A 26,810-nucleotide genomic window follows, 5' to 3' on the forward strand; every position below is an offset into this window, starting at 1 on the left:
GAGAAGCAGGTACGCTTTGCTATATACTTGAGCGTGATGTGGTCATCCTGTTGGTACACAGCGCGTTCCGCGGGTCCCGCAATGTTAGTGGTCTCAAAATGATGTCATGGTGGCCTATCATCAACCTTCGCATTTCTCGAACTAGACGAACACTTCGGTCACGGTGTGTTCCAGGCCCGACATTGTCGCAAAGTCGAGAAGTCTAATCAGTCCGCTTGCGCACCTTGGGTAGCGCGAACCAGCAAGCAAGCATAACAGCGTACATGCCAAGTGCAACGGGGTGCAGTACCCAAGTACCTAAAGAATCAGTATCCTGATGATTGCGCATAGAATAAAGGTCGCTTACCGGAAGCCTGCGCGAGAACACCAGTTGTGAAGGGTGCAACCGCACCACCTGAGCTTCCTGCTCCGCCAATGAATCCGATTGCGGTTGTCTGAATATGACGAGGCATGAGGCGCGAGAAGATGGTCTGCGCACACGGGTAGACGGGGCCCAAAAACAAGCCCAACAAGCAGACAGCGACTGCATTTCCGATCAAATTTGGTGTCAACCATGCCAGAAGTTGAAGAGCTATGGTGCCGAGAGTGAGGATGACGACAAATCTCTTCTCGCCTATTCTGGGCGCAGCGTGAGTGAGTACAAAACGGCCAAGCGTGATGCCTCCCTATTCGGCAATTAGCAGAAGCGATACAGTATGCAGCAAGTATACATACCCAGAAGCCTGCTGTGACATATCCGACCTTTGCAGGGTCGCCATTACGGTAGTTGATGAGGTATGAGATGAACCAGCCTGAAATGCTCACTTCGGCTCCTTGGTATGCAAAGATGAACAAGGCGCCGAAGATGGTGACTTTGTTCTTCAAAGCAAGCTTAAGGATCTTCATTTTGGACGCGGCGTCTTCCGCAGCAGTTTGCCTGCTGGTCGTGGTCTCCAAGAGGGTCTCCTCAGAGTCTTCCGTGTATGACCAGAAGGACCATGCTGCGAAAGCGATGCAGCAAAGTCGCAGTCCGACGGTAAGAAAGTAGAAGCGCGACCACAGGATTCCTTGTGAGACGATTGCTGTTCCGATGATGGGTGCAACTATTCCGCCAACGCCATAACTACCATGCGAGAGGCCAAGAATAACAGAAGGTGGATGGGTGTTCGCACAATAGACGTTGTTGAGGGCCAAGTTGATGGCTGCACCGAATCCCAAGAGAAAGAATCTGAAATTGTCAACGGTGCGTTACTGAGTGCCAAGATTTAATACTTACGATACAACGACCAAAGGATACGGAGGTGTGCAAACAAGGATAACGTATGCGGACAACTGTATCAACTCTGCTATGATCAGAGTCTTTGCCCTTCCGAACTTGCCTAGGATGGTGTTCGTGAAGAAGGCGGCAGAGATGAAACCGATGGCGTTACTAACGAAGACCAGAGACATGATGGAGTACGAGATGTGGTAGTACGACTCCATGTACGGAATCAAAGCACCGACGACTGACCACTGATTAGTCTAAATTCTATTCAAGTAATACCAGAATGGCAGGTCTATGAGAGTGTTTCAACTCACCCGAGTCGTTGATCCCGTTTGAAAAGTAGATCAAGCAACAGCAAAGAATTCTCCATTTGGTCATCGGTTGAGCGTTCCAGGTCCTGATAGTACCAACTGCATCCTCTCGATTCGGTGTGGCCGGACGACTCATCTCGAGTTCATTGGGGGTTTTCGGGGTCTGCGCGCCCTTAGGCAATTCATGCTCTGCATACGATGCTTGTCGGCTATCGTCTGTTTTGCGAGAAGCAAAGTCCGCGAGTTCGACGTCCGGTAGTACACCTACATCGCCGAGCGTTTGGGGTGCTTTGCCCTTGCTCTTCTGGTATGTCGGTTCCGGGTTGGTCACGGAGGCAGGCTGAATGTCGAAGAGACCGTGAAGTTTGGACGACATGGCTCGAAGTTCCCGGTCTGCGGCAAACTCGAAGAGAATGCGAAAGCCCTGGACTACGCGCCCTGGAAGTGTTCGTTTTGACTGTGTGTTTCAAGTAGTAGGAAGTAATTGGGCGTGCGAGTTCAGTGAAAATGCAAAGGCAAACGTCATAAATAAGAAAGTAGCCCGAGCGACGATGTGCGGAAGACCCTAGACCCTTAATACGGTAGTCCACGAAGCTTTCGACGAGAACACTGCTGGCCATACCAAGGGCTGAGGGCGCTATCGCTGATAAATCATGGGATGCACAATTACCCTACATTACCAGATAAACACGCGCCGGCTCCGACTTGGGGCCTATCACAGCTGGCGGGTAAGTATCGTGTGGTCGCGCTGCAGCAGTGTGGAGATGGTGGACGGTCGGTAAGCAAGTCGATCATAAAGCCTGTAAAACGTTTTGCAGGGACACAGGGACACAGACGCGTCTAATGATGCAGATAGCCGTTCATTCCTGGCAATGGATCCGACAGTCGGAGAAAGATTGGGTCTAGGCCTGTGACCAGAAAGGGCGCAATACCCAGAAGGTGGTGAAAGTGCGAACTTTTGGGGCTCCGAGGGGCGGGGACAACTTCCCCACCGGGCTCGGCCACACCTTCCTGCTTTGAAATTCACGACCACCCCTCCCATATTGTCTCCAAAACTACCACAAACGATTTCTCCACTCTGCTTACCAAAGCTCAACCCCAACATGGCCCGTCCAAAGCGCAACGTCCTTGCCACCATAGACAGCACAATCACACCGCCTGACGCGTTGGCGCCGAATCACGCGATCGCGCGCATCACCAAAGCCGAAGGCAAGAACATCTATGCCGCCGAGCTGCCAGATGGCAAGTCTGTCCTTGCAGAGCTGGAAGCGAGGTTCAGATCAACAGTATGGATCAAGAGGGGCAGCTATGTGGTTATAGATATGTCTGCTCTGGCGGACCGTGAGAACAAGCTGGATGGAGAGATTGTGAACGTGGTGCGCGACGAGAAGGCGTGGAGGAAAATGAGCTACTGGTATGTTTCCAGCCGGGTATCATGTAGTATGTGTATAGAGCGCTAACAATAGTATACAGGCCCAAGGAGTTCGTAAAGAAGTCGACGTACGTCCAAGATAGCGACGACGAGGAATCGACCGTCGGCAAGATGCCGCCCAGCGACTCAGACGAGGACTGAGTTCTTCGACGCATCACTCGGCGTGCGCATGGTCCTCCTCAATTATGCCCTTCGTCACGCCCTCGTACTCCTTCCTCGTTCCCCACCATACGCCTCCGACCGTAATCGCCAGAACGCCCACGACTGTCGCCGAGCTTGCCGACGTACTCGGGTACACATTCCACGCCCACTCTTGCGCACCCCATAACGCATACACAACGGCCGGATTGAAGCCTGCTTTCCATAGCAGGAATGGCGTACACCACGCGACATACGCGTAGAACTGGTAGTGTAGACTACGCGCGCACAGTAAGCCAATGGTCATCGCGGTCAGCATCGTCGTCATAATGAAATCTGGGGTGATTTTGCTGGACATGGTGTCCTGATCCCGGGGCTCAATGGCTGGAATACAAAGCTTGAGGAATTCTTTGACATTGCGCTTCGAGGGCTTGATCCAGCGGGTTCGCGCGTACCAGATAAGGAGGCCAACATGCAAGGCGAGTAAGCCAATGGCGAAGGGGCGTGAGAGGAACGTAGATTCCGGGACGAAGCGCCAGTTGACGGTCCATTTGTAGAGGAATGCACGGCTGAGCTCGAAAGCGCGGGCGAAATAGCTTGGTGCGCGCTTCCTGAAGGGATAGCCATACAAAACCTGCAGTTTGATTAGGATCAATTGATAAGACTCCGTGAGCGATGATTTACTTACCGAAACTTGCACGATAATCATGGCCTGTGTCAAGGCTTCTCTTCCACCCAGTTTCATGACCATGAGAATACCCATTGCTGGTAGAGGCAGCAACAGGCTCATCTTGACGTTCAACCCTGTGCTATACAGCGCGCTCCCCAGGTGCCATTGATCGCGTTGGTAGCAGAAGACAGCCAGCCAGAAGAATAGCACCGCGAAACAATCATTGAAGCATCGTAGCATGAAAATGCTATGCATGCGCTTTGAAAGAATCAACAGCGGGAAAATGTACGGTGGAACCTATCAACATGTCAGCTTCCACTCGATGACCCCCTCCAACAATGACAGCTAGAACGGGAAAGTACTCACCCTCGCCTTCCTATAGCATTGAAACACCACACCAAGCGTAAGCAGATACACTCCCGCGAAAATATACTGCGCGAGGGCGATATCCCGCCCTTCATCCGTCCACTTGTAAAGCTGCTTGTAGATCCACACATGCGCACCAGGGTACACGAGCGGACCTGTCGAACCAGCAATATTCTTATAGTCGCGCTCGCCTTTCAAAAAGATGGCTATCTGCTGCATGTACGTTGTCCAGTCAATCTCCGTATCTAGACATTCCGTTGTTAGGACACGTGGTACGTTTTCGATGAGTGAGAAAGGAGCACGAACAAGGTATCTTCTCGATTATCACGCCTGAAAGCGCGGCGTCTGCTACGAGCAGCAGCGGAGTCATCCATCTTGTGTGGTCGGGATTGTAGGCTAGGTCTTTTGCGCGGGCGAGGAGCGACATGGCGGCGTTTGTTGCACGCGGTTTTGGTGATGGCAAGTTCGGGGGTTAACGATGGTGTTATAGTTCGCGTCGCGTGTCACGTGGGAAGGAGGTTTGAGGTTTCAAGGATGACAGTTTCGCGCGACGTGTGTTTCAGGCATCATTTTTCTCGTGCGAGCTGTGGATGGTGGTTTGACGTGGACTGCACGTTTTGTATGGAGTCAGACGCTGTTGCGCTCACGTCCTGGTGTTGTGCTATTCAAGGCAAGCGCGAGGTTTGCGCGTCCAGGACTTCGTTACTCTTTGTATCAATGCCCTGCATGCGATGTTGAATCCAAAATTATCTGTCCGATGAATCAATTGTCCTTTTTTCCTTGTAGCTCTCAAGTACATAACTGGCACAAATATAGCACGGTGTCGTCGTCGTAGTCATAGTGGCACAGACGATGAGGAAATTAATGTTGCATTAGGTCTAGGCTCTAAGGAATGTCTATACAGGAAGCGCTGAGAGAATCATGAACACTGAGGAAGGTCATAGCCTATGCTCAGTACTGGCTGGGTGCCGGGCACGCAGGGGCGGCGGCGGCGGGAAGCGGGACGAAGGTGACATAGGCATCAGAGACACCCTGGCAGACGAAGTCCTGAGGGCCGTTACCACCAGCACGGCAGTAGCTGGGAAGAGTGGTGGTACCGACATAGGTGAGGCTGAGGGAATGTTAGCAAATTTGAACGAACTGCGCATTAAAAGGCATGGGAAGAACTTACTCGTCGCTGACACCCTGCTTGATGATCAGACCGGAACGGTCGCTTGAGAAAGCGAAGTCAATGAAGCTGTTCTCGCCGCAAGAGTAGAACTTGTTGTCCTCAAGCTTGTCGGCCTGGGAAGAGCAGTTGAAGTCGAGAGTACCTCCGTTGGTAGCCTTGATGTTGAAGCCGAAGCTGTTGTAGTAGGTTCCCTCAGGCTTGCGTCCGAAGAAGTTGGAGATCTTCCAGACGTAGTCACCCTGGGTGGCAACTGGGCAGGATGCGTCGACCTGGCGGGCCTCGAGAGGTGCGGCGCTGGCAACGGCAGCGGCAGCGAAGAGAGAAGCGATGGTGGTGAACTGCATCTTGATGGAGTTGGTTTGAAGTTGGGATGAAGTGTTGGAAAGTGTGGTAGGTTGTAATTGAGTGTGAGAGTTGGTGGTTGATGGTGGCTAGAAGTGAGATACTCACTGGCATTATATAGTCATCCCACCTCGTATCTAGGGTACTGTACTCCTGCCACGATCATCATGTCCGTCTCGTCCCAAGGTTCAATACGAGAAGATTGACACCAGGCGTCACCCTTGACCTTACCCACTAGAACATACGAGAAAGGTGTACCATGAAATTTCTCCAGGAACACGAGCCTCAGACCATGCCGAGAGCGCCGAAACCACACTCTACCCCAATTTTTGGAGCCTCAGTACCCTTGCCAACGGTGTCACGAACCAGTAGCGGCATCCGGGGTGACCGGATGAGGCGACAGGCATGTCCTATCCGGGCAGTTGGCAGACCTAGCCGAGCTTGGATCGTGCTAAACATACGAGATGTGACGTCTAGTAGGATGAACCAGGTATGCATTGGGCGCTGGCCGATCGGCTGTGCATGGCCTTAGTTCGGAAAACTAACGGCATGACGTCCTGGCTATATGTATTCTGATGGCCGTTGCAACACCGTACATGCGATGGTAGGCGACTGCTTCTTCCACATTCGTATCAACGCGGTATACCCTAGAGTGCTCGCGAACCACTATACCAAGGTAGCTTAGCGACACACTGGAAGCGTAAAAGAGATGTCCTATGTTCCTGAAGTAGAGCCTGAGTGCTGTGGACCTGAGTACGTCGGCCGCGTGAATGATGACTGCAATCTCGTAGAGTTCGATCGGTCCGTTCCCGAACGACCTCATCGTCCACAGAAATGGGTGGTCCGAGTGTGGGGACGAGCGTAATATCAGTAATCGGGGTTGCCTCCATCACCTTGAATAATTTCAAGGTTAGCATGGAGATCACTCGTGAACGAAGGATCGAAATACGACGTCGCTTGGGGTTGAACCGAGATGGTGGAAAGTTGAGCCGTGACATCTGGCAGGAATGGCATCATCGAGCCGGTTGTTGCGGCTGTGGCTGCCGATCACCTGGATGGCTCGCGCCCAGGGTCCACGCTCAAAGACGGAGCCAGGAGCTAAACAATGACACCAACACCACTGACGCACCATCGGAGTCTGTCCGGCGGCACGCTATATTTGCTATTTTTGGACCCGCGATCGTGGGCTCACGCTCAACGCTGAACGAAAACTTTACGACCCAGGTGCACATCTACCTTCAAGGACTGGCATGCGTGACAATGAACTCAAACTTACTGCACCCACCGTGCACAAGGCGACTATCAAGGTACACAGAGATCTGAGACGGCACTCGAATATTTTACGGTTCCGTTCCGTCATTCTCGGAGATCTCGTTGTTGCTTTTGAGACCTGACGGCATCTGCCTTAATTTCGATGGATCACTGAACATCTTGCTAATATGTCGGAGGCTGTCGGGTAGACAATACTGCCCTGGCGTCAATAGGACCGATAAACCATTGAATGTATGGGCGCGGCAACGATGCACAAAGTCAGAAAATATTCTTACTGCGGATCTATAGACAAGAAAGAGACAACCACGTCGTGATTAGCGAAAGCTGGTTGGCAAATACCTCATGTTCTACCGCTCATGAATGTGGCTGGAGCCATTCGACCATATCTGATGCTCGGTGCTCAGACAGCGGATCGGTATGGGCACACGTCTTACACAAGATGACACGTAAGACGCTGCCACAATACACATGGGCAGATGGAGGGGTAAGACCGGACCAACGACACTGAAGAGTACACCATATGTACCTGTGTTGTACATCCAGTGAGTTTGGAAGTTCGTTGGACGCGAGATGATACAGGAACCTTTCTGTCTTGCACATTTGGAGATCGAGCTTCCAGATGAATACTTGCATGTAGGGGCAAAAAGATCCGGCATCTACCATCATCTGTCACACGCGACCAGTCACGAGTGTTGTTACAATATACTGATTGCGGAATGTGTTGCAAGAAGAGGAGGTGTACCACAGTAAGTACCCGTCCTGCTGCCGTTGCTCACCGGTCGGACCACAAGGTCAAGATACCCAAGTCAGCAAATCGATGGCAGCATGCATGGAATACAGTACACGCGGAACAAAGCCTCTCCCAACAACGGGTACGTACGCAGAATGCCGACTTCTCCAGACGTGCTCTTGAGTATAAACAGTCGGCATGGGCATTGTTTCATGCTCGTCACTCGCGGTTCCATCCGCTCTTGCTGCGCTTCCTATCCGTTCCGATATTGTTTGTCTGTCTGACTCATGGATTCCGTTGAGCTCGAAGAACCCTATGACGAGGAAGGCAATTTTAGCTATGGCCATAGCCAGGACGACCTCGACAACGATTACACAGGCAGTGGGGATGAACAAAGTGGTGAGGACCGATATGCCAACAGTGAAAGCAATGAGAGCGACGAAGCTCCCGATGACGCTTCAGCAAATGATACGGAAGGTGAGCTTAGTGACAGTGTGATTAGCGAAGATCTTTCGATGTCAGCAAGCGATGACGACGAGGAAGACGAAGACGAGGAAGATGGAGAACTAGAGACAGGTAGCATGGAAAGCGATGTTAGTGGCTCAGACCAAGAGGACGATGAGGAGGTGAATGACACGGAAAGCGATGTCAGTGGCTCAGACCAAGGGGATGATGAGGAGGTAAATGACACGGAAAGCGACGATATCAGCTCGGATAGCGAGGCAGTATCGATCGAAGAAGAGATCATCGACCCAGTGAGCGAAGAGAGCGGCTCGGATAGTGAAGCAGATGATTTGATTGGAGAGGGTGCTGGGGAAAACACCACAGTAGAGTCTATGGGATCTAGCGGTATGTGCAACAATGACAGCACTACACACCATGAGCAAGAAAGCTTCTTGACGAGTACGCGGAGTAGCCCGGGAGGGTGGACGCAGTTCAAAAAAGGACAGGATACCGCACCTGTCCACCATCACAGCAACTACCAAGCTTATCAACCCAACAACAACTATCAATCCACGAATAACCATCAATCAACCAATAATTATCAGCTGACAAACACCCACAACACGCACAGCGACAATCCGAAGACCGGCAACTCCCCGACGATCGTTCATAGCCGAAACAAAGTTCCCAGACGTCTCCCTGAAGTACAAACTGTGCTCGATGCGTCGAATCTCAATCGCAGCAATACCCCAGCTGGCGTGCAAAAGCTCGCGCGCCCAAATGAAGTGGCGTCCAAGAAATCCAAAGACAACGCCCGCAGAACCAACGATGCTCATCTCTCGCACCGTACCAAACCTAATCATGGACACACCGAACTACCAATCGAAACCAAGCATCCTTGATCCTCGAACAATCTTGGGAAGTCGAAAGCCGGCAATGAAATCAGTATGGCTGACGAGCTCTTCCTTCCGGTCATATCAACTCGATCTACCAAAAGCAACCCAAAGCCCACAGCAACGAAACGCTCTCCTCACATGCACGAGACGGAGGCAATGCCTGTAGTAACTGCAAGTCACGTACCCAGCAAGAAAAAGCGGAAGCCTACGGTCCTTGAGATGGAGGGATCTGCAATCCAAGTCCCCGCCAACACCAAACAGCAGTTCAACAGCAAGGCCAGCGGTACGAAGTCATCCAAGAACGACGCAATTCGCTCTCATCCTCGACCACCCCCCGTATCTTTCAGCGACACAGAAGAGACATGGATCCCTACCAGCTTCTCCAACCCCCCTAAGGTTTTTCTCAATGGCATCTTCGCTGGAGTGATGATGCAGAGGCGAAAATCTACAACAAGCGTATTTGATCATGCATCGCATGCAATCATCGGCTTCAGTATGTCAAAAGAGCAAGGTAAGCGGTATGAGGAGGCTGGGATGAAGAAGTACAAGGCGGCCAAGGATGGTTTTACACTGTGGTGGAAGCCTTACACGCCATCGGCGGACTACTTTGATAGGGCAGACGAAGTTGAGTGATATGGGAGGTTGATCTACGAAATTCTCGACGAATTCCAATTCATTATGTTGTGTTATAGTTCTGACCAGATAATAGTTGCTTCACTAACTAGTCATTTGTTTCATCGTCTGCCACTCAAAAACATTTCCAAGTACTTTGCAATGGTTGGAGCGAAGAAGCATGCAAAGCCAAGCCTCTGACGTAGTACCCCAGCCTAAAGCCTGCCCATAAGTGGTGCAGGCTAAAAGCGACCATACAGACGATGCCATAAGATAGCTGTAATGCCGACGATCCGGTCAGCACTTCGTAAGATATACACCGATCAGGAGAACACCTAGCCGAACGTCATATGCCTCTTCCAACTCAAATAAAAGATCCTCTCACAAGAACGCCTAGAAAACTTTCCCGATATTGCTTTTTGGATTTCCAACAACAAGGTTCATTGGTTACGCGCGCAATTCTAGGATACCTACCCCTCCATCAGCAACATGTCAGGCAACTTCAGCCTCTCAAAGTACCTTGCCCGCGCCTCTCCTCGTCATGCCCAGCCTTGCGATAGCGAGAAATGCGCTGGAGACTTTGGTCTCGACGTAATGCTCGTCTACCCAGAGTCGAAGGAAACGGCTGAAGACTGGCCAGCAAAGTTCCGAGCTATCACGAAGTCAAATGTGTATAGCTTTCGTATGCAGCCAAAGGCATTGTACCCAGAGAAGGATTTCCAAAGCTCTTCAGAAGAGGATACAGATCTGCCGACTGATCCAAAACCACAAGGCGCCTACGACAGGTCATCGACAAGACCGGTGGTATTTGTTGCTGAAACACCCGAGGCTCGAACGGTTTATGAGGAGGTGCGCCAGCCTGAACCGATCGTTCGCGACCACATGAGAAACCGGATACCCTTCGCCGGACGTGTCTATGGCGTGATCGAGCTGCGACGTAATTCCAATCTCGGACTCACATGCATGCTCGCCTGGGGGCAATGGGGCTTTCACAACATCGTGAAGAATTACTACGGGTGCCGGCAATCGACCGATAAGTGTCAGTCTGCGAGACAGCCGAGGATCGTCACGAATCCGTCAACCGGCTTCGTTATCTTCGTCACGATTATGTCCATGTTGGACTACTGGATGCAGTACGACATGAACCGAGGGGACTATTACCAGCGACTATGCCTGGTTACTGGAATCACGATGGGCTGCTTGTTGAGTCAGTCTGGTCCGTCCATCGAATCGTTACCTGCGTTGATGGCTGCGATGAACTTGGCGATGACTTGCAGCGCTTTTGGGCACTTGATCTGGCGGAAATACTTCAGCACGTGTGAGGGGAGGCTGGAGCAGAAGCTAGATGAGTGGAAAGAGGAGGCTCGCCGTGCCCAGGGGTACTCGCGAGAAGATCTAAAGCTCGAGTGCGAAGCCCAGAAGCCCCACGTTGTCAAGTTCCACGAGCTGGACTAGACGGGTCGAGTGTTTATTAGTATGCTGTTGGGGCAACGGAAAAGCTCAAAGGCAACTCGCGGCAAACGGTCCAAATCGGTCACGTATCTAGAGTGTAAGGGCGGATTGGTTCACGGTATCGGGCAGTATTGTTGTTCTTGATTGTGCGCGGGTCTATTCCCATTGTGTGCCTTTTAGTCGTTGCATGAGATATTCGACTTCAACCTCTTTTGTTAGAGGAATGACCCAATCCTGTATTATCTGTTAGTACGCAGTATGAATGAATGAGAGCACTGAACGTACCTTGTACATGCCAACAACCGCGTCTGCATTCACCTTGGACGAGCCGTTCGCGCCCAGGTCCGGGTCTGTGCCGTACGTCTTGGCCTTTAACCTCAGTCTCTCCAGCACCTTCTTTTCCACCGCAGCATTCGTGATAGCCTCGTCGATGCCTTTCCTGTCTTCGTCCTTGATCAACTTGACGAAGCGCTCCGTCTCCTGCTGGAACTTGGCCTCGGCAACGAACTTGCCAAAGTGTATGCGCCGCGACAGGGACTGGATGGTCATGACATCGCAGGTGGCAGAGGACCCGTAGTTCTCTTGCGACTCTCCCCTGTCCTCGCGGTCTGTCTGCAGACATGCGGCGGGCAGGATGTGCTTGATGTAGCAGTCCTTCAGCTGGGCGTTGACGTTGACATCGTTGGGGTGCAGGATCTGCGGGTAGTTGAGGGGCTTGAGGATGGGCTCCTGGAGGACCTCTGGGAAGAAGGGGTATTCGTCGGGCGACTGGTAGCGGCGGACGAGGGACTGCAGGCGCTCCTGCTCGCGGAGCATCCAGTCGAACAGGCTGGTCTCGGGCTCGCCAATGTCGACGCCGCCGGGCACGTAGATGGTCCGGTTGAGGGGGAACTGCACGCGCTCGATCAGGTGGAAGGTGATTGTGTCCTCGAGCCGACTATGTGCTGTCAGTAGGACTCAGGCGCGCATGGCGGGGAGGCGTACATGAGCTGGAAGCGGATGTTGGCCAGGTCAAGCGCCTTGGACGCGTCGGAGAGGTCAATCGCGTCCATAGTTCCTTCTCAAGCTCCCAAAAGGGCAGATATGCGGGTGAGTGATGTTTGCAGCCATGGCAGTCCGGTCGTGTCCCGAGCATCGGCGTGCTCTTCGGCGGATGACGCAGGCGGGTGCCGACTGGTGAGCTCGATAGTCACTCCCCTCCGCAACACCACTATCACCATCTCGAGCACCCGACGCGCCTCCCGCCTCCCGCCTCCCGCCTCACCGCCTATTGGCCTTTTGTAGCACACGCGAGCACCTGTTCTGAGATCCTAATGCGAAGATAAGGATGCCCTAGCGACGTCTCCTCCACTGCGCCGCCCGTTGAGTCTCCCGCCACGCCTGCTCGCATGGCCTCGTCCACCGCCCGCAATGGATCCCCAGGTCGCGGCCGGTCCACCAGCCCGCGCTCGCCGCGGTACTCGCAGGCCTTTGACGACGACGACGAGAGCAGCTTCATAGACTCGCTCCCCGATGTAGCCCCACCGCACCTTCCCTGAGCCCACGGTGATGCTAATGCTCGCTAGACCCGCCATCTGCAAGCTTTTGGCAAAAAAGTCACAGCCACCGCCGGCAGCTTGATAGGCGCCGAAGGAGTCACCCAGCACTACCAGAACGCCATTGGCGAGCTCCACCGCGAGCTCAGGCGCCCGCTGATGCAGCGCTCCGTCTTTTCCTTCGCCCAGACCACCCCCCGCGAGATCGTGCGCTCGCGAATCTCCGTCCCCGAGATCCAGCAGCGCGCCCTCGCCTACATCCCCAACGACCTGCTCTCCAACATCCCCGAGGACAACGCCGAGTTCTCCCTCTTCCAGGGCTTCGAGGCCTCGCTGCCCGACGCCCCCGACAGCCATGCGAAGAAACATGGCCGCCACAACGCGCGCGGCCAGCGCCTGATCGGTGGCAGGGAAGACGACGACGATCCCAATGTGCCCCCCTCGATGCAGAAGCTGCGGAAGCAGCGCAACAGCATGGGCCACCGCCTCGAGATGATGGGCGTGCGCAAGCACATGTGCGTCGCCGAGATACACGAAATCGACAACAAGATCGCCAACCTCAATACCATGCGCAAGATGGTCCTCGACCGTCTGGCGGGGCTCGAAATCGAAGAGGGCGAGCTGGAGCAGGACCTGCTGACCGTGGACAACCGCATCGAGGACCTGCAAGAAGAGCTGGACGACGAAGCCGCACTGGCGCCCAAGACGGCAGGGTCGCAGACAAGCGACGAGCAGTCAGAAGGCAAGGGCGAATTCATGTCCGAGTCGATATACCAGAAGATACCCTCCTCGCCCAAGACGAAGAACAAGGCCAAGAGGCTGTCAAAGAGAATGTCCATGCCCGTACTACACGAGCATCTGCAGTCAGGATCCAAGATTAAGGAACTGCCCGCGCACATGGACGCCATCACCGCCATGGACTTTGATGCTCCGTGGGGCATGATGGTGACCGCATCGCTAGACGACACAGTACGAGTATGGGATCTGAGCGCCGGCCGGTGCATCGGAATGCTCGAGGGCCATCTCTCCTCCGTGCGCTGCTTACAGGTCGAAGAAAACATCGTCGCAACCGGCTCAATGGACGCTTCGATAAAACTCTGGGACCTGAGCAAAGCCGAATACGCGCCCATGGATAACCGGATAAACAAGCCCGATGAAGAGAGCGACGATGGCCTGGCATTTGAGAACTCAGAAGACGCACCCCCTGCGCCACCGTCGACCAGTATGCAAGACTGCCCTCTCTTCTCCCTCGAATCACACGTCGACGAAGTCACTGCGCTACATTTCCGTGGCGACACTCTAGTGTCCGGTTCTGCAGATAAGACACTACGGCAATGGGATCTGGTCAAGGGACGATGCGTGCAGACGCTTGATGTTCTCTGGGCCGCTGCCCAAGCTACAGCTACGAACACCTCTAACAGCACATGGCGACAGACGGGACGCTCTGCCGACTCCTCCGCCGACTTTGTAGGCGCCATCCAGTGCTTCGATGCCGCACTTGCCTGTGGTACCGCCGACGGTATGGTACGTCTATGGGATCTGCGTAGCGGGCAAGTTCACCGAAGTCTTGTCGGCCATACAGGTCCTGTCACCGCCCTGCAATTCGATGATGTCCATCTCGTGACTGGTAGTGCCGACAGGAGTATACGCGTAAGTCAACTATCTTTCCTCCGACTGTTGCCCAACTAACGTGCACAGATCTGGGATCTCCGAACCGGCGCCATTGCCGACGCCTACGCTTACGACCACGCCATCAGCAGCATGATGTTCGACTCACGACGAATTGTGTCTGCAGCGGGTGTGGACGTAGTCAAGGTTTACGACAAGACAGACGGAAGGCACTGGGACTGCGGACCCGGAGCTGACGAGAACGACAAGACGACACACTCCATCATCGAACACGTCAGGATAAAGGATGGCTATCTGGTTGAAGGACGTAGAGACGGTACCGTTGGTGTCTGGTCGTGTTAGCAGAACTATAGAGGTAGAAGCGATGAGGATTGTATATAAGAACGGGCTGCGCATATGCCAGTCATGTAAATGGCAAAGTGTTGTACTGTCGCAAGATACGCATTACGATATCACTACCAATCAATTTTATGCTACTGCAAGGACCAAGATCTCCTCCACCCAACGTTAGTTGTGACGCATGCGCGCCGCTTCCTGACGGGATATCGATACAGACATATCCACAGTGGCCGTGCTAAATTCAATCAAACATGAAATCTGCCCGGGCGGGATGCATGCTTGGTGAAGAACAAGTTCAGTACACTGGTAGACATGAAGGGCTCACAGTGAGGTTTAAAGATGTATCCGCGTTGTTTGCAGGCTGCATCTCACTTTCTGGCTATGTAAAAGAGACATGGAAACATAGTTCTGACAGGGACAGCAGACGTTACAAGCACGCGGCAGGGGCCCAGTGGAAGCTTGGTTGGTGGTGGAACCATGCAAGGATGGCCCGCGAAGCTCCGATCTGCCATGGTGACGTAACGCAGAACCCCGATTGACATTTCCGCGCTCTGAGACGCCTATCCCTGCTCCCACGCCGCCGTGGCATCTGCATACTACATTCGCTTGTCCTATCTACCTATGCCTTCTCATCTCTAATTTTGCAATTGAACCGTCAATTGCTGGCATCCCTCGCGTAGGCGCCTACCTCCATCCCATCTCATCGCCGGCTTCCTCTCCCGGTTCCACGTGCTCCGCTCGAGCTCCAAATTCCCGCCATGCTCCCACGACAGGCCGCGTCGCTGTCGCGCGGGTACAATGCCACGTCCAGAGCCTCAATTCTCTGCAGACGGTTACCGCGAGCGACCAACACACAATTCCGCACATCCTTCAGCAATGGAAGCCCAGCATCCGCTGCGAGACGCGCCGTCCTACAGACCTCACAATTAAGCAGGCAAACCCCCACCACGACCGCGATACGAACCGTCTCGACGAAACCTCTCCAAGCTCCGCGATCACGTCTCGCTCGGTATGCGTACCGAACAGCAGCCATGCTTGGCTCTTTCGTCGCCGTCAGCGGTGTCTTGGTTATCGCCTTCTTCGTCTACGACGCCTACACGTACAACGAGGACCCTATCGCGACCGATATTCCCGTCTCCGAACTCGCACTCAGCCCGAGGAGAGGAGGCCCAAAGAACCTGCCTATCGCCGACCACTTCGTCGACGACGACGAAACGCCCGAGAATAAGAAGCTCAAGCACAAGCCAAAGTTGGTCATACTGGGGACGGGCTGGGGCAGCGTGGCCCTTCTGAAGCAGCTGAACCAGGATGACTACCACGTCGTCGTCATATCGCCGTCCAATACCTTCCTATTCACGCCGATGCTACCTTCCGCTACCGTCGGAACGCTAGAGCTCCGGTCCCTTGTCGAACCAGTACGAAAGATTGTCAGGAGAGTACGCGGGCACTTTCTCAAAGCAAAGGCCGAGGACGTGGAGTTCTCTGAGAAGCTCATCGAGTGCTCAGCTGTAGATGCCAAAGGCCAGGAGCAACGGTTTTACGTTCCTTACGATAAGCTCGTCGTCGGAGTCGGATCAGTCACAAACTCGCATGGTGTCAAGGGTCTCGAACACTGCCACTTCCTCAAGGACATCAGCGATGCCAGGATTATCCGTAACCAGGTCGTCAAGAACCTCGAGTTCGCGTGCCTACCGACAACGTCTGACGAAGAAAGGCGAAGACTTCTATCGTTCGTGGTTTGCGGTGGTGGACCTACTGGCGTAGAGTTCGCGGCCGAGCTGTTCGACATGCTGAACGAGGATCTCTGCAAGCTATACCCCAAGCTTCTACGCAACGAAATCTCCGTCCACGTTATTCAGTCCCGAAGCCACATCCTGAACACCTACGAAGAGGCTCTATCTCAGTACGCTGAGCAACGTTTTGCCCACGACTCGGTCGACATCCTCACAAACTCGCGCGTCAAAGAAGTCCAATCGGACAAGATCCTCTTCTCGCAAAAGGATGAAAACGGCAAAGTGGTTACCAAGGAGATCCCCATGGGTTTCTGTCTATGGTCAACTGGTGTTGCGCAGACTGATCTCTGCAAGCGACTCGCCGCCAAACTCGACGGACAGAACAACAAGCACGCTCTGGAAACCGACACACATCTTCGTTTGAACGGATCACCTCTCGGTGACGTTTACGCCATTGGTGACTGCGCAACCGTCCAAAACAACGTCTCTGATCATATCGTCAACTTTCTACGCACGACTGCCTGGGAGAAGGGCAAGGACCCCGAGAAGCTGCAGATCTCGTACTCGGACTGGCGCGGCATCGCCAAACGCGTCAAGCAGCGCTTCCCACAAGCCGCGAACCATCTTCGCCGCCTAGACAAGCTGTTCGAACAGTACGACAAGGACAAGTCTGGCACTCTGGACTTTGGCGAGCTTAGAGAGCTGCTCTTCCAGATCGACTCGAAGCTCACATCCCTACCCGCCACCGCCCAGCGCGCTAACCAGCAGGGTGAATACCTCGGTCGCAAGTTCAACAAGATCGCCCAGGCAGCCCCCGGCATGGCTCTCAATAACGTTGACTACGGTGACCTGGACGATGCGGTGTACAAGGCTTTCGAGTACAAGCATCTGGGTAGCTTGGCATACATCGGTAACGCAGCCATCTTCGACTACAACGGCTACGGCTTGAGCGGTGGTCTACTAGCCGTCTACCTATGGAGAGGCGTCTACTTTGCACAGAGTGTTAGCCTCAGGACAAGGTGTTTACTCGCCATGGACTGGACCAAGAGGGCGTTGTTTGGACGAGGTATGTTACTCCTTCCCTGGCAGTGTATGATTGTGACTCAGCTAACATGGAATAGATTTGATGAACTTCTAAGCGATACATGGCCTGCTTTTGCGAAGCGTAGATCAATAGACCGATGGCCGTTTTTCGGGTACCTCATCTTCCTGTGTAGATTATTCCTTGTTCGATCTATTGAGGGCGGCTTGATGCTGTCACTTTTACCAATATATTTTATCTTGTTCAACGACACAGGCGGAAGCATCTTCGCTGATTTGCTTTCTTCCATTTTACGTGTATAACTGAGTCCGCGCAGCGACGTAGCTGGTTGTAACTCGACACACCGCTGTCTTCGCATGATCATGTGCACATTAACATGGTTTCAGTATGGTTGTTCATTATATGCCGAGTCCGTTAGACGGTCCAAATCTAATGATGATGAGGTACGGGCACAGAAAGTAAGCCGGGTCACGCCATGGAAATGATGTGTATACAAAGTAAGCCGGATCACGCCATAGAGATGCCCGCGTCTCCCCAACTTCTCAATTGAATTTTGTCTTTGTGATAGTTGAGCTGAGGTCTTTGTGCTTTCAGCGCAATCGATGGACTTGGAAATACACCGAGTATTTGTGCAACGCTGTCGGATGCTGTTGGTTTGGAGAGAATGATCTCACGCCATTTCTTACACTTCTCAGCGTAACGTTTAGTGTACACGAAAGAAGTCATCTTTGTCACAGAATGCGCGTGAGGCATGGCATCGATGAGGATGTATAAGTATTGCCTATTTCTACCCATCTCTAGAAGCTAAACAGACAGCATCTTCAACGACCGAACTTCCAAGATCAACATTCATCGCTTTAATCAGAAGTCCATCGAGATCTTACGCCTCAAGCAAATATGCCTGCCACCACCTCATCCATGCTTTCCACTCTCCTCCTCGCCATCCCTCTCCTCTTCCCATCGGCCGCCACAGCCGCCGCAGTCGTCAAGAAAGACGTATCATCCGCAGTTGTCGTGGCTTCCGAGGCAGCCCTCGTAGACGCAGCCGTCACCTTCACCTTGTTCTCCAGCGATGCCCAATGCCGGGCCAACCAGGGCACCCGGTACGCCAATCCCGACGGAGGCTGTTACTCATTGCCCCAGAACTCCATGGATGTCAATGCTATAGCTGATAGCTGCCGTGGTATGTATTTTAGACTTCTCCAGGGGCTAGATCCAAGGGGACGAGAGCTGACATGACATGTTCAATGCAGTCTTCATTTATGAATCTAGGAGCTGCGATGGTCGCGAAAAGCAGGTTTACGCCGGAAACGTCTGTGTGGATATTGCCAGCTTCAGAACCATCAAGGCATTCTGCGGTTGAGAGGGAATAGCTCTAGGAAGGTTGTTGAGGCTGTATCCCGGGGATCTCGAGTGGGACTTGAGGTGGATGTGAGGTCTGGCTTTGTGCTGTCGTTTCCTTGATCACTGCATTCAACATGCGAATCTTGTTTTTGCGACGAAGAAAAACCAGTGTAGGTAGCTTGGCCAATGAAGCTATGATGTGCTGAAGACCAAACTCTTAACAAGATGTTTCACTAATCGTGAGATGTGTGCTTGACGTAGTAGAGCGCACGCGAATCATCTACCATACTAAACTGCCCTCAAGGCTCTTGCTCATCCATCGCTTCAAGCCGCGTGCGGACCATGTTAGGATTCGAATGTCCTTGTTCGTCGGTCCAGCATTTCAACACTTCTTCGCGCATAATCCTGCGTGGAGCTCTCTTGCCTGTGAAAAGTTCGAATTGAGCGAAACCTTGTTCAGGCAACAGGTCAAGGCCATCCAAGCAGATCCATGATGCTGACGCTTCTTCGCGAACTTGTCTTGTCAGTGGCGTATTGAGAGTTCGGTAGGCAAGTTCTATCACTACACCTCCAGAAGGAGATTGCATCCATTGAGTGGGCAGCGTAAAGTCAGGCGATGGTTCATCCCCTACAGGATGCGTAGGTATACATGATACAATGACTGTCGGTGCGCGGAGATCCTTTGGCCAGGGATCGGTCCTTGACTCAAGTATACGAAACGTAGGTTGAGATCCCTGGACGAACGATGGGAAGAGCTTTGCCGCCGATGGGCTTGCAGCTAATGCGGAGAAGTAGCTGACTAGCTTCTGCGCATTCTTGACTGTTCGGTTGAAGACCACGATGTTCTTGATGCCAAGCTGCAACATGGCATATATCGCCGCCCTAGCCATACCTCCTGACCCAATGACCAGGCTGGAAGTGGTTGTTGGCCGCACAGCATTAGCGGGAGACAGACCTCTTCGTATGCAAGATCGGATGCCTATCCAATCCGTGTTGTCGCCAAATAGCGCTTTGACAGGTCCGGATTGATTGCGCTCCTGGTAGAGCTCAACGCCATCCGCATCGGGAATGCTGCCATCCTCGTTGAGGTGGCGAATTGGGAGAAGCGTGTTGACTGCTCCAATCGCTCGAGCGTGGCGACTTAGCGAGTGAGAGAGAGCAACCGCATCCACTTTGAATGGCTGGCTGACTGCAGTGCCGCCAAAGTTTGGCCGTCGTATCAACTCCCGTATGTTTTCGTCCAGTGTCGCAGTTTGGAGGCGGTCAAAGTGGTGAGGCATACCACATGCTCGATATGCCGCATTGTGCATAGCAGGGCTAAGACTGTATCCCGCTGCGGCCCCGATGATGTAAAACTCCATAGGGTCATATGTAAACGAAGCATATAGAATATGCGTAGCTTCTGTCACAGTAAGCCATGACGTTTCTGGGTTTCTTTGTGCTCTGGTCTCAAAATCTGCGCTCTTTCGTAGCTTTTCTGGTATCACAGGGGTCAGAACCTGGTTGAAGCAAGCAGAACGCCGGCCAGCGCGTCCGGTGTTATAACATATTATGGGTATTCTCGGTGACTTGGCGTATATAGTGTTGCGGAATGATTGAATGGCGGCGTTATCGTCCATGAAGTTCGCTGGCCGGGTAAAGCGTACCAGGCTGCAGCCCAATCGCATTGCTGTATCGTATTTCTCGAGCCAGAATACATCGTACCAGTCCATGGCTGCGTGAAGGTGGCCGATTATCTTGGTCGAGCCCCTCGACGCAACGATTGCGCGGATCAGCTCCTCGTCCATGGTAAGATCCACAGTGGCGAACTCAGGTGCCATTCGCAGACCGTACCACAAGTTTGCCAGGTAGGACGTTGTGGAATGGCCTGAATGTGCTGAAGGAGGCATCGTGTGAAACATTATCGGGGTCACGGTACTCCTTCGCACTCTGAATATACTCTTGCTTATGTTCTCCGCGTGATCCGCTGTAAGCTGTGCGGGTTCAACGACTATCTCGAATGCGTCACAGCCAAATTCCAGCTCTTCAATGTCGACTTCTTCAGGCGTAAGATCTGATAGTTCAACCTGAACGGCGCATGTGTAATTCCTAAGCTCCAAATCGACATACGATAATGGGAAGTGACCAGGGTCGAGCGTTGGCGCGTCACTCTTGATCTTTCTGCGGGTATTCGTGGGAGATAGGATAAGTGCCAAAAACTTGAAGAAAGTTCTTTCCGCTCGTTTTAGCGTCAGGAATGCTGGCACAGACGGCTGGTGTGCTGGTGCAACCGAGAGGTGAGCTGCGTTCGTTTCGGATATGTTGTAGAACTCGTAGTTGGAGCATCGCCGGAAAACCGGAGTACTGAGAGCAAGCAACTCTCGAACTTTGGATTCGTCCGTGTCTAAGTATTCGCGTACATCGCGCACGTCTCGTGTAATGTGTATTACTGGGTGCGATGCCGAAAATTCATGCAGTAGAGCTTGGCTACTGCTATCCAGCGGAAATCCTCCGTTGCAGACGATAATGGCGCCTCTGCTGTGGTTCTGTAATGTGTCGCGTAGAATCTCCTCCTGCCGGAGACTACGATTCGAAGATCCAAACTGTTTACGATACGCAGCGGTCGAGAAGCCTGTTGCAGTGTGGAAGACACTCTCCATGTCGATGACCCTGCGCTGACAGGCTACTGAAGCCATCATTGCCAATGTTGCTTTTCCTGTGCCATGCATGCCAATGAGCACGATAGACGCCCGGGAGTCAAACATTCTTCGGCATTCGTACTGAGTGGGTGCTGGTGTTGACCTTGCCGAATTCGGTAGACTTCGCTGTTTGGACGCCGGCGGAGATGGTGTTGGCAGCGAAGCTCGCCCGTCCATCGTTCCGGTTTCCGTGTTCATTGCAGCAAATGAACGCTTCGCACCAACCGTCATGGACGCCATTGTTTACGGGACTTGAAATATGAAAAATGTAGTTCCCAGATGTCAACAACATGAAGCAGAACATGGTGCCGCAGTTGGCAGCGACGAGTGCCTTAGCGAAACACGTGATAGCGATGCGCCCCGCTTTTCCACGGGGATAAAACTTTATCCTGGTGTGCAGACGCTTCCCCGGCTTTCTCCAGTGCCTCACTAGGTAAGCTCGATGGCTTCTTTAGCAAGATGCTCGACCACCCCATATCTGGGTGATCACCAATCTGCTCTTTCGGTAAGGCTCTATGAGGCGTTGTCGTGTTCTTTGTGCGACGGCGAACGATCGCTGCCGAACGAATGTCTTTGCAAACCCAGGAGAAACGCCGCCAGGCCACACAAGACATACCAGTAAAACGGTTTCGGGTATCAAGAGCTTGCGATCAGTGTCGCAATGCCCGCGAGAAATGTGACGCGAACCAGCCCAGCTGCTCTCCCTGTCTGGATGCCAAGCGCACGTGTACATACACGTCAAACCCGAAGAAGCGAGGGCTCCAGCCCGGCTACATACGCAGTCTTGAAATGACACTGGCCTTCATTTTCCAACAGCACGCTGAGATTGAGACTTCAGTACACGAGCAACTGGCCCAGGAGAATACGGTCTTGCTAGCGAGGGGTACTAAAGACTCGAATCGTTTACACAAGAGCTGGACCAAGAGCAGGTTTTGTCGAGATGTCACCAAAGCATTGTCTGGAGAGCAGATAGGAGCAAGCGAAGACAGGCCGCCAAGTTCAGACGAAGACAGTGAGGTGGACACTGAAGATGCCACGCTTCTCCAGATGACACCAAAAGCTCAGTCTCAGCATTCGGTACTAGCCCTATGTGACTATCTTGATGAGTGCTGACTTATGCAGATATCATGGCAAAGTGACACGAACTACATGCCGCAGATTATGCGCCCACCTCCATTACCGGACCTTCATTCTCCGCGTCTGCAGCAATCTGCAGGCTCTTCTACCCTTACCCCCCTGCCTACAGACTGCTGGAGGTTGATCGAGATATACTGCACGTATACACAATGCTGGTTGCCCATCGCAGACAAGCTTGAGATCCTCAAACTCTCGTATTCTTATGCGGAACAAGGTTTGGCTCTGTCAAGCGATATGTCCAACTCGGGAAGTTACGCAGAGATGTGGAGTGTATTTGCAGTCGGCTCTACGCATGATGACGCGAGTCTCGCAGGAGAAAGCTATCATCCATGGCCGTCCGGAAGACTTTACGACATCGCGAGGCAACTTATCCCCAACGAGCTAGGCAAATTCGAACTAGGTCATGTCAAGGCCCTTCTCAACCTAGCATTGTTCAACATTCATGGGAAATTATTCGATGCTGCTTGGCATCTTGTCGGCGGTGCTTTACGACTAGCCCTCATGCTTGCAGAATCGCCAGATGCTGTTACACTTCGGCTCAAGCATGTTATCTCGAGTTGCTTTGTGCTCGACAGTCTTTTGGCCTTACATCTCAAACGGCGCCCGTACCTCGACAGGGCCGATATTTCGTGGATGGGCAAGATAGAGGAAGATGGCATGGAAGAATGGCAGCCATGGGGTGGCCATCTCAATCTTGGTCCATCACGTCTGTCAAACTCTCCGACACTCGCTTTGAGCACATTCAACGCTCTCATGGAACTGGTTGACATTCTCCGATGTACGTCTATGGAGCGGACAGCGCCAAACTTTCTACATGAGATGATTGGCCGACTTGAGATGTGGAAGTCAGCGTTACCACCAAAACTCGATTACATTCGGAAAGATCCACCTTCTACACCACCGACCCCACCTGCATTGCTTCTCCGATTCACTTATCTCGTCACTGCGTTTACTCTGGTTCCATCTCAGGCATGGCTTCAGCAGATTTTGGACATGTTAAACATCCTAAAACAGCAGCTTGGGGTCACAAGAATGCCAGCAGTCATCACCTGCTTATTACAAAGTATCAAGAGAAGCACTAATAGTCTGAATCTGGATCAACAGACACATAATCGAATTCACGAGTTATTTGCCGCTCTTGGCCATTCATCACAAGAGACTTCCGAGAGAGCATCATCGGGTTTGCGATCGGTATCGGTCACTTTAAGAGACGCGTCTTCGGAAGATTCTGGAATCGTTCAGACCTCCCCGCAGTCTCTCGTCTCACAACATAGCGGTCCGTTCACCGATCGGTACCAGCAACCGCCCAACCAGTCTACTATGGTCCATCCAGATATGAACGTTAGCCATGCAGGTCACAGTCTGCAACCATTCGAACCCAATCTATTCGATTTCGGAATGACCGGCCCGATCTTCGACCCCCATGATCCTTATAATGCTTTAGTCTCGGGTGATTTGGGAAGTTTCCTCGACGACTTCGCTTCAAAGCATGGTGCCAAGAAATTACAAAACCAACCGCAGTTTATGGAGAACCTCGGATTTTCATCGGAAGTAAGCATGGCCGATCTATTGGCGGCTGATACCGGCCGTTTCATGCCTACTGCATCGAACCTAGGCGTAGATAACAGCGAGGAATCTCCTCAATTCCCGCTCAACACTTTCTACGATGCTGGGTGAGTCCGACTGGAGGCTCTTATCTTCAAAAAGTAGGCAATGCCTAGCTATTCAAGAAGTCCAGAACAGCAGAGTCAAGACAAATGCCTTCATCATTTTGGGCGTCGCATTTAGGAACGATGCTCGATTGTTGGGTATCTTCTACATATAGACTGTCAAACGATAAGAAGCACAGGAAATTGAACAAGAAAACCACATCAGCTTCCACCTCATAGCCGCGCATACTCGGCTTGTCCCACATTACTTACTTCGTTTCGCGGTCTCTCCATAGGCGCCAATGTATCATACACCGCACCAGTACCAAGCTGCAGATCACAGCACATGGCATGCCACGCGGCCGCAGCGCGCTGTGCCAATTCTTCAACGACCCCCTTATCCTCTCTGTTCATGACTCGATTGAACAACTCCATGCTGACCCAGCCCTCGAATCCAATGTCCTTGATGATGGCACGTGTGACATCTTTCACGGGCAAGTACGCCCCACGACTAGTCTCGCCATAAAACAGCCTGCAGTTTCTGCTCCAAGACATGCGGGCTGGCTGTTCGGCGTTGTAGAAGGGATGACCGGGAAGCAACGGTCGTGCGAGACGCTCGGCGTCGACGATCTGGATGAAGAATATCTTCTCTTTGTGAGGGTTTATCTGGGCGACCAGTCGTTGTATCGAGTCGCGAACTGCCTGATCAGCTCCTACGACCTTTCCAGATTCGGCGGTAGGGTCTGCATATATTCTGCCCAGGATGTTGAAGCTGTCCAGGCAGATGCCAAAGTTCGATCGATCAACACGTTGTACGATATCCCAGCACACTTCCCATTTGTCAACGTGTGTTCCCCAGCTTAGGCTTTCGTATGCGAATCGGATGATTGGTGTCTGTTGCAGCCCAAGGTCTGCAATCTCTCGAAGGTCACTGACGATGAGGTCTGTATCGGAGGATGTCTGGTTGGGGGGTAGAAACGACGAAGGGACTTGGACTATGTCTGTTCGGAGGACATGCGCTAGCTGCATCCAAAGCTTCATCTCTTCGACCCGCTCAGCGTGTCGCTTCCTGTCCAAGAGACCCTCATAGTGCATGAAAGGCTGCAGACATATGATCTCCAGGCCCAGGGAAGAGCAAAGATCGTAGACTGAGGCAGCGCCAGCCAGTAGGTCGGATGGCTTGTCGGACCCGGCATGATCGACTAGGTCCTCGTAGAAGAGCTCGATGCCCTCTAGTCCGTGTTTCGCCGCCATGGAGAGTTTGTGTTCGAGGCTGTGGCCAGCGTAGCATCGGCCTAGCGACATGGAGGAGATACCTGGGCGGCACGGCATAATGCTGATAGAAGATAGAAGATAGAATATGGAGGATAGAAGATAGAAATGGAGGCGTATGTAATATGCAGTATGGTAATGTGAAGGTGGAACTACAGTGTGAATACTGAGAGGCTAGCTATCATACTTGTGAAGCTGATAACATATCTATAAGCAGCTGGCGTACATTCAAGGCCGTTCATAACCCACCGATATCCTGATCAACGCATCCTGCGACCGTTGCCTACCATGCACATACGCATTGAACCTTCCTCGTCCAATCACGCTCGATGAGCACTTGTCGCTCGCCATCCCGGAATAATGTTGGAAAATGAAACACACTCCTTACGCAACCGCGATGTGCCGTGGCAAGCAGTAGGCAAGCCCAGCCTGGTGACATCTTGGTGGTGCAGATGGGGGTTCGGCGCTAGCCGGGCGGAAAAGAGCTCACACCCGTGGCCAGGTGCATCGCGCCACTTCGGTCATCGGTTCCCGATCGAAAAATGGGCCGTATCACTCTTGCATCTCCAAGCCAAGGCGCGCTATGGGAAAACACATGAGAGGTATTCTATGACAGCTTTCTAAACGTTCTAGTGAGCCACACGCTGTGAAAATCCACAGTCTCGTACCAGCAGCTAGACGTTATTGCTGCAAAAGGCCGTAGAAGCGCAGCGGGCAGTTTTGGACGCCGGTGGTTTTTCGCAAGTATCCATGGATATCATCGGTTGGTTGACCTCTGTACGACCACTCTGTCAATAAGAAAGATCCGACACTTCTAGTGACCCGGGCGTGCGAAACTGTCCGGCTGTGTAATTTAAGCACCTGCAGTAATGCATCATCAACGGCCAGCGCGAAAGCAGAGTCCGCACCGACCTGACAGCTAAGCTAGAGGCGCTCACTCTTCTGCGCGACCGCGTGCTCGGGGTCGAAGGCACGTGGAGAAAGCCTTCTTCCCGCCGGTAATGATTAACGGTTTCGAGCCGACATAGCCGACACGTGTGAAGGCGTTGATTCTCATGTTGCGGAAGGCCAAACCGCCCTCTATGCTGTAGGGGCTATGACGTCATTGGGGTCGCTGGTTGGACTCGCGGTTCGCGTTCACATTGTCTTTGGCTATCTCAAAAAATACTCCAATGACCTTAGTGATAAGTCTACCTCGGCTGCACTGGAGACTTGCCAACAGACTGGCCCCTAGTCCAGTGCTGCAACTCGAGTGCCCATGCAGGCAACCAGGAATCGCTATTGTAACCGTTTTCTGTCCTTGGAATGTCCTGAACAGTGCACATCACGAAGAATCTAGTCATGAGGGCGGATATTGAAGAACTCTCAGGTGA

The 26,810-nt window shown here is 52.7% G+C and overlaps 13 protein-coding genes across 13 annotated transcripts; 7 read left to right on the forward strand and 6 right to left on the reverse strand.

Annotated features, from left to right (window-relative positions):
* Positions 1-202: 202 nt before the first annotated feature.
* J4E86_009964 (uncharacterized protein) lies at positions 203-1,930 on the reverse strand (the record flags this gene model as incomplete). Its single annotated transcript, XM_051450464.1, has 5 exons — positions 203-297; positions 347-665; positions 715-1,207; positions 1,256-1,484; positions 1,558-1,930. 5 exons carry the CDS (start codon positions 1,928-1,930, stop codon positions 203-205), a joined length of 1,509 nt encoding a protein of 502 aa, XP_051298385.1.
* Positions 1,931-2,657: 727 nt separating this feature from the next.
* Positions 2,658-3,127, forward strand: J4E86_009965 (uncharacterized protein; the record flags this gene model as incomplete). The annotated part of the gene is made up of 2 exons (XM_051450465.1): positions 2,658-2,968; positions 3,028-3,127. The coding sequence occupies 2 exons, from the start codon at positions 2,658-2,660 to the stop codon at positions 3,125-3,127; spliced, it is 411 nt and encodes a 136-aa protein (XP_051298386.1).
* A 13-nt stretch (positions 3,128-3,140) lies between these two features.
* ALG3_2 (dolichyl-P-Man:Man(5)GlcNAc(2)-PP-dolichol alpha-1,3-mannosyltransferase) lies at positions 3,141-4,587 on the reverse strand (the record flags this gene model as incomplete). Its single annotated transcript, XM_051450466.1, has 4 exons — positions 3,141-3,758; positions 3,813-4,091; positions 4,161-4,405; positions 4,467-4,587. The coding sequence occupies 4 exons, from the start codon at positions 4,585-4,587 to the stop codon at positions 3,141-3,143; spliced, it is 1,263 nt and encodes a 420-aa protein (XP_051298387.1).
* Positions 4,588-5,111: 524 nt separating this feature from the next.
* Positions 5,112-5,675, reverse strand: ALTA1 (Major allergen Alt a 1; the record flags this gene model as incomplete). The annotated part of the gene is made up of 2 exons (XM_051450467.1): positions 5,112-5,271; positions 5,332-5,675. 2 exons carry the CDS (start codon positions 5,673-5,675, stop codon positions 5,112-5,114), a joined length of 504 nt encoding a protein of 167 aa, XP_051298388.1.
* Positions 5,676-7,962: 2,287 nt separating this feature from the next.
* J4E86_009968 (uncharacterized protein) lies at positions 7,963-9,648 on the forward strand (the record flags this gene model as incomplete). Its single annotated transcript, XM_051450468.1, has 2 exons — positions 7,963-8,524; positions 9,182-9,648. The coding sequence occupies 2 exons, from the start codon at positions 7,963-7,965 to the stop codon at positions 9,646-9,648; spliced, it is 1,029 nt and encodes a 342-aa protein (XP_051298389.1).
* A 468-nt stretch (positions 9,649-10,116) lies between these two features.
* Positions 10,117-11,082, forward strand: J4E86_009969 (uncharacterized protein; the record flags this gene model as incomplete). The annotated part of the gene is made up of 1 exon (XM_051450469.1): positions 10,117-11,082. The coding sequence occupies one exon, from the start codon at positions 10,117-10,119 to the stop codon at positions 11,080-11,082; it is 966 nt and encodes a 321-aa protein (XP_051298390.1).
* A 153-nt stretch (positions 11,083-11,235) lies between these two features.
* Positions 11,236-12,131, reverse strand: J4E86_009970 (uncharacterized protein; the record flags this gene model as incomplete). Its single annotated transcript, XM_051450470.1, has 3 exons — positions 11,236-11,313; positions 11,365-12,016; positions 12,064-12,131. 3 exons carry the CDS (start codon positions 12,129-12,131, stop codon positions 11,236-11,238), a joined length of 798 nt encoding a protein of 265 aa, XP_051298391.1.
* A 336-nt stretch (positions 12,132-12,467) lies between these two features.
* Positions 12,468-14,585, forward strand: MDV1 (Mitochondrial fission protein; the record flags this gene model as incomplete). Its single annotated transcript, XM_051450471.1, has 3 exons — positions 12,468-12,593; positions 12,645-14,264; positions 14,313-14,585. The coding sequence occupies 3 exons, from the start codon at positions 12,468-12,470 to the stop codon at positions 14,583-14,585; spliced, it is 2,019 nt and encodes a 672-aa protein (XP_051298392.1).
* Positions 14,586-15,340: 755 nt separating this feature from the next.
* On the forward strand, positions 15,341-17,453 carry J4E86_009972 (uncharacterized protein; the record flags this gene model as incomplete). Its single annotated transcript, XM_051450472.1, has 2 exons — positions 15,341-17,381; positions 17,437-17,453. The coding sequence occupies 2 exons, from the start codon at positions 15,341-15,343 to the stop codon at positions 17,451-17,453; spliced, it is 2,058 nt and encodes a 685-aa protein (XP_051298393.1).
* Positions 17,454-18,254: 801 nt separating this feature from the next.
* J4E86_009973 (uncharacterized protein) lies at positions 18,255-18,720 on the forward strand (the record flags this gene model as incomplete). The annotated part of the gene is made up of 2 exons (XM_051450473.1): positions 18,255-18,460; positions 18,630-18,720. 2 exons carry the CDS (start codon positions 18,255-18,257, stop codon positions 18,718-18,720), a joined length of 297 nt encoding a protein of 98 aa, XP_051298394.1.
* Positions 18,721-19,000: 280 nt separating this feature from the next.
* Positions 19,001-21,577, reverse strand: J4E86_009974 (uncharacterized protein; the record flags this gene model as incomplete). The annotated part of the gene is made up of 1 exon (XM_051450474.1): positions 19,001-21,577. One exon carries the CDS (start codon positions 21,575-21,577, stop codon positions 19,001-19,003), a length of 2,577 nt encoding a protein of 858 aa, XP_051298395.1.
* Positions 21,578-22,168: 591 nt separating this feature from the next.
* Positions 22,169-24,193, forward strand: J4E86_009975 (uncharacterized protein; the record flags this gene model as incomplete). Its single annotated transcript, XM_051450475.1, has 2 exons — positions 22,169-22,456; positions 22,538-24,193. 2 exons carry the CDS (start codon positions 22,169-22,171, stop codon positions 24,191-24,193), a joined length of 1,944 nt encoding a protein of 647 aa, XP_051298396.1.
* Positions 24,194-24,399: 206 nt separating this feature from the next.
* On the reverse strand, positions 24,400-25,497 carry QA4 (3-dehydroshikimate dehydratase; the record flags this gene model as incomplete). The annotated part of the gene is made up of 1 exon (XM_051450476.1): positions 24,400-25,497. The coding sequence occupies one exon, from the start codon at positions 25,495-25,497 to the stop codon at positions 24,400-24,402; it is 1,098 nt and encodes a 365-aa protein (XP_051298397.1).
* Between the last annotated feature and the right edge of the window lie 1,313 nt (positions 25,498-26,810).

The sequence above is a fragment of the Alternaria arbusti genome (genome assembly GCF_024043155.1).
Source record: "Alternaria arbusti strain BMP 1465 chromosome Unknown scaffold_19, whole genome shotgun sequence".
NCBI lineage: Eukaryota > Fungi > Ascomycota > Dothideomycetes > Pleosporales > Pleosporaceae > Alternaria > Alternaria arbusti.